General features: G+C 51.3%; 1 protein-coding gene across 1 annotated transcript; it reads right to left on the reverse strand.

The window, feature by feature from the left end:
• Positions 1 to 646: 646 nt before the first annotated feature.
• On the reverse strand, positions 647 to 3,996 carry Rhebl1 (Ras homolog enriched in brain like 1). Its single transcript, XM_005406691.2, has 8 exons — positions 3,728 to 3,996; positions 3,191 to 3,262; positions 2,649 to 2,716; positions 2,294 to 2,376; positions 2,150 to 2,206; positions 1,906 to 1,953; positions 1,304 to 1,385; positions 647 to 1,162 (listed from the first exon to the last, which is right to left on the reverse strand). The coding sequence occupies exons 1-8, from the start codon at positions 3,777 to 3,779 to the stop codon at positions 1,073 to 1,075; spliced, it is 552 nt and encodes a 183-aa protein (XP_005406748.1). The 5' UTR covers positions 3,780 to 3,996; the 3' UTR covers positions 647 to 1,072.
• Between the last annotated feature and the right edge of the window lie 521 nt (positions 3,997 to 4,517).

Consider the following 4,517-nt stretch of genomic DNA (forward strand, 5'->3'; position numbering starts at 1 on the left):
AAAGTGTGTGAAAAGATCACCAAATGTACGAATGCCCATTAATATAGTGAAAGAGATTAAGTACATGAGGGGCGGAGAGGATGCGCTAGGGGCTTTCTTTGCAACTCCTGGGGAATCAAAATCTTTACGCTTTTAGTTTCTGCCTTTATACTCCTTCCTGATTTTGGTTTTTTTTTTTTTGAAACAGGATCTCACTAAGTAGCTCAGGCTGGCCTTGAACTCTCCATTCTCCTGCCTCTGCCTCTTGAAAGCTGGGATTACAGGCATGTACCACCACACCCAGCTCCCCTTAGGAATGAGGGGCTTCTTCCCTCCTCCTCAAATCCTACCCACTGAGCTGCAGCAAATGCCAAGGCCCAAGGACAGCTAGGTCAGCATGTGGCAACTGGCCACTAGAGGGTGGTGTTTCTGCAGTTAAAGGATCTTCAGAGCCACGAATTTGGATGGGTGGGGCAGCCAACTAAACTGCAGTACAGGGGGAACCCGACAGGATAGGAAGGGGAGGAACGCAAGTAGTAATTTTTAGAGTAATGGCCCTTAAAAAATGAGTAAGGACCAGGAATGAGGTAGGACAAAAGATCTCCAAATACCACAGCCACACTCCTTGGAAAATAAGATACAGTATTGCCTGGGTTGGCCCCAGATATGGAGAAGTCAACAACAAAAGATTTCTCATTTTATTTGCAGATATACATTGTCAGCCCAGGGAGCCAGCTCTATTTCAGGAGTTCCTAGCTCTCCTTACCCACCCAACACCTAAAACCTACACAGGAGGATGAACCTTAGATAAACAATCACAGGACTCAAGTACTTTCTGCATATTATAACACAATTCATTTAGCAAAAACAGGGATAGGGACCAGTGTCCATGAGACACCCTTGCCCTTTTGTAAACATTGATGCCCAGGCCACTGGAGCCTGGAGAAAGTGTGCAAATATGAGGGTACCGCACTGTGTGCCCATAAGGCCAAACATGCTGGTAACTACACCCATGAAGTCCTGAGGGTCTGCCCCCACTGGAGCCAGCTAGTGCCAAGGGCAGAATCGAGGCAGTCAACCCACGCCTGAGAGCTCACATGAGACGACATCGACGCTCTTGCCCATAGGAATTCTCCACACGGGCAATTTCCTGGATAACTCTGGTGAAGATGTTTTGAGTCAGCTAAAAGGAAGGACAGGCATTCAACGGAAATCAGTTAGCTCAGTGCCATGGTGACTATCCCACCCCCATCATCCCCACCACCAAAAAATGTGCAAGGAACACTGCTATCCCCACCACCCTCTAAGCATTCAGGCCCAGCACCTGATTCTCTCGAGCAGATGACTCCATAAATGTTGCACCCCAGGACTCTGCTAGTTTCTTCCCTTGGACTGCCTGCACCTCTCTGGAAGCAAATTCAGGACAAAAAGATGGATGATAGCAACCTCTCCAAGTTTTCTGCAAAATCTTTACAATCTAGACTTTACAATCTGATGCATCCTACCTCCCCAGGCTTCCAGCCACAGGTTAAAGGTAAAAATATAGGTAAACAAAAGAATAATGTGTGGATCTAGAAGTGAGGCTTAAAATAGTACAACTGTGGCTCTTGTAACAGAAGGCCTATCTTTTTTTATGTATTTATTTTTGAGACAGGGTGTTGTTATGAGATTCAGGCTGGTCCTGAACTCACTATGTAGCCTAGGCTGGTCTCAAACTCATAGTGATCCTCCTGCCTCAGCCTCCCCAGGGCTGGGATTATAGGTGTGTGCCACCACACTCAGCTCAGAAGGGCTATCTTCTCTTAACCAAGTTAGAAATGAAGAGAGGTGAAATGACTTGAGTCAGCAGCACAGCCAGGACTGGAGCTTGACCAATTACTAGCTCTTCTCACTTTCCTTTGCCCTAAGCAGTAGAGATTTACATACCTTTCGGAAGAAAGATCTGCCTTGTTCCCCACTAGCACCACTGGCAACCTGTGAGGAAACAGCATTCACTATAGGACCCTCTCCCATGTTCCATGGACCCCAAGTGCACTCACACCCAGGCCTTTGCGTCCCGTCACATCAGCCACGACCTATGCCCCAGCTTCCTCTCCGCCCCCAACAGCCCACCCCTCTCCTCTCTCCCACCCTGTCTTCCCCACACTGTGCAATCCCTTGGGCCACTTACCGGGTCTTCCCATGGCCTTGGTGTAGCTTCTGGTACAGACTCTCAATGACATGGAAGCTTTAAACACAAGAAAGGAGCTATAACCCTAACGCTGGGACGGCCTCAGGCCCTCCCAAGCCTCCACGCACAACTTTGCTCACTTACCTATGCAGAGAGGTGACAGAATACACAAGCACATAACCATGGACCCCAATGATGAATGAATAGGGCAGGATGCTGTACTCATCCTGACAAGAAATAGCAACATCAGTACCGAGATCCATACCACGCAGAGGCCAAAGGCTGGTGGGACAGCATCCAAGTGACCCTCCCTGTAGCACTCCCTGCTCCAGTTACTTCGGGTTAACAGGTACTTATGGAGCAGCTCCAAAAAGCCCTGCACACTGTTAGAAGCTAAAATACTACTCTTTTAATACTGCTTTACACGTGAACCAGAGACTAGCAGACTTCATCTCTTAGGGCTGAGTGCCATATTTGGATACCCTACCCCAATGGGTACCTGCCCTGCCGTGTCCACCAGGTGTAGGTGAAACTCATCTTTGCCAAGAGTCACTATCTTGCTGTAAGCTGAAAAGAAAAGAAAACTTGACTGTGACGTGTCTTGTAGGGCCAGCAATGTATGCCCCATATAGTCTTTACCCTGGGGGTTACGTAACTGGATCAGATCCATGGAGTTCTCCAGGAAACTGGAGAGAAAAGCTAGGGTTTTTTATTTTGTTTGGAGACAGGGTCTCACTGTGTGGTTCAGGCTGGCCTTGAACTTGTGGTGATCCTCCTGACTCAGCCTCCCTAATGCTGGGATTACAGGCACGGGCCACCACACTTGGCTCTAGGGTACTTATTATCTATTATCTATAGGACTGCTAGAGAGATTAGATTTAAGGCAACTGTTATCTACAGGATTGCTAGAGAGATTAGATTTAAGGACTGAGTAAAGCAGCCCTTGGCAAAACAGGGAAATCCCAAATTATGGAGTTGGCTGGGGCACCCAAGGACTCCAAGTCCCCTCCCCTTCACACTAACTGTGAGAAGACTACTCACTGTTCTCCACTGTAGGATCGTAGCCTTCCAAGAACTCGCCTTCCACAAACTGATGTGCCAAAGATGTCTTCCCTGTGGGAGGGGGTAGTTGGCAGTTGCATTCCACTCCCCTATTCACATCATCTGTCCTTTTGGCCCGGATCAAAGGGCACCCCAAATCAGCACCCAGGTCTGTTAGGGTCCCAAACGAGGCCTTCTCTTAGCCTACCCACAGGCAGCCTTTCCCGACTTTTCCCACCACACCCCCAAAGATCCAGGACTCCCTAAAATCAAGCCCGACCGCCCCAGGGCACTTGCGACCACTTGCCCCACGAAGACCGCGCTGGTGCCTTCAAATCCCGAGCCCACCCCTACTTCCAGTAACAGCGGGGACCCCTGGGATGCTCCTGCAGCCAAGTCCGCATTCACCCTTACACGCTCCGCTTCCGGCAGCCCTCGACAGCCTATGAGCCCTTACCCCTACCCTCCCGCACCCCGCTTCCCCCGGGCCGCCACGATGCCGGCGCGCGTTCCCGCTCTGCGCGGGGCGGAGCTCACCCACTGAGCGGTACCCGAGGATCACCACCTTCCTGTAGCGGACCAGCGGCATGGCAGGAACCAGCCCCGAGGGGCCCGAGGAACTGCGGGACGAGAGAGCCCGAAGAAGGGCCCCGGAGGTAGGTGCGTGCCGCAACCAAAGCAGGAAAGTCGCTCGGCCGCAGCTGCCCGAGGCGAGCTGCAGAGAAACCAAAACAAGCGCCGCGCCCGGAGCCGGCCACGTGATCACAACACTGCACGGCTGGGGCGAAGGAGCCGGCGCCGGGAACTCCGCCGCCTGTGTGCTCCGGGCTCCGCCCCCCAGGTCGCTCTCCATTGGCCCATTGGAAAGGATTAAGGCGGGGCCGCCGGCCGGGGAGAAAGGTGGGTCTCACGTGGAGCGGGAGAGCGGGCAGCTGCGCATGCGTAGGCGTGAACCGGTTCATTCATAAAGAAACAGAAAGGAACCCGGGGTCCTAAAGGTACTTGCGCATTTGCAGCCTCGGAAGGAGTGGCTGCGAAGGAGCAGGAGCGTGAAGAAAAGTATCTATTGTGGCTGGGCTGGACTTTCTGATCAAAGATCCCAGGCCTCCTTTTTGCAAGATCTTTGGGGTCCTCGGCTAGGGAAAAAGGGCCAAAGAGTTCAGTATGTTCCCTGCGCTTCCCCCAGCCTTCAGCCACCGATCTTTCGTTACTAGGCTTCACAGTCTTCCAGGACCTAACTTCGCAACAGCAATTCTCTGTTGTTGTTGTTGTTGTGCTGTTTTGTTTTGTTTCTTTCGTTCTTTCTTTTTTTTTTTTTTTTTTTTTT

Source organism: Chinchilla lanigera, unplaced genomic scaffold (assembly GCF_000276665.1).
Source record: "Chinchilla lanigera isolate Chin_1 unplaced genomic scaffold, ChiLan1.0 scaffold00099, whole genome shotgun sequence".
In the NCBI taxonomy this organism is placed as follows: Eukaryota; Metazoa; Chordata; class Mammalia; order Rodentia; family Chinchillidae; genus Chinchilla; species Chinchilla lanigera.

What these genes read in the sequence shown, in the direction of transcription:
- Rhebl1 (XM_005406691.2), bottom strand. Translation starts at nt 3,779, where the DNA reads ATGCCGCTGGTCCGCTACAGGAAGGTGGTGATCCTCGGGTACCGCTCA. An exon ending in CCTCGGGTACCGCTCAGTGG is followed by an intron (nt 3,263 to 3,727) that starts GTGAGCTCCGCC and finishes CCCCTCCCACAG; the next exon opens with GGAAGACATCTTTGGCACAT. An exon ending in CAAGGCCATGGGAAGACCCG is followed by an intron (nt 1,954 to 2,149) that starts GTAAGTGGCCCA and finishes GTTTCCTCACAG; the next exon opens with GTTGCCAGTGGTGCTAGTGG.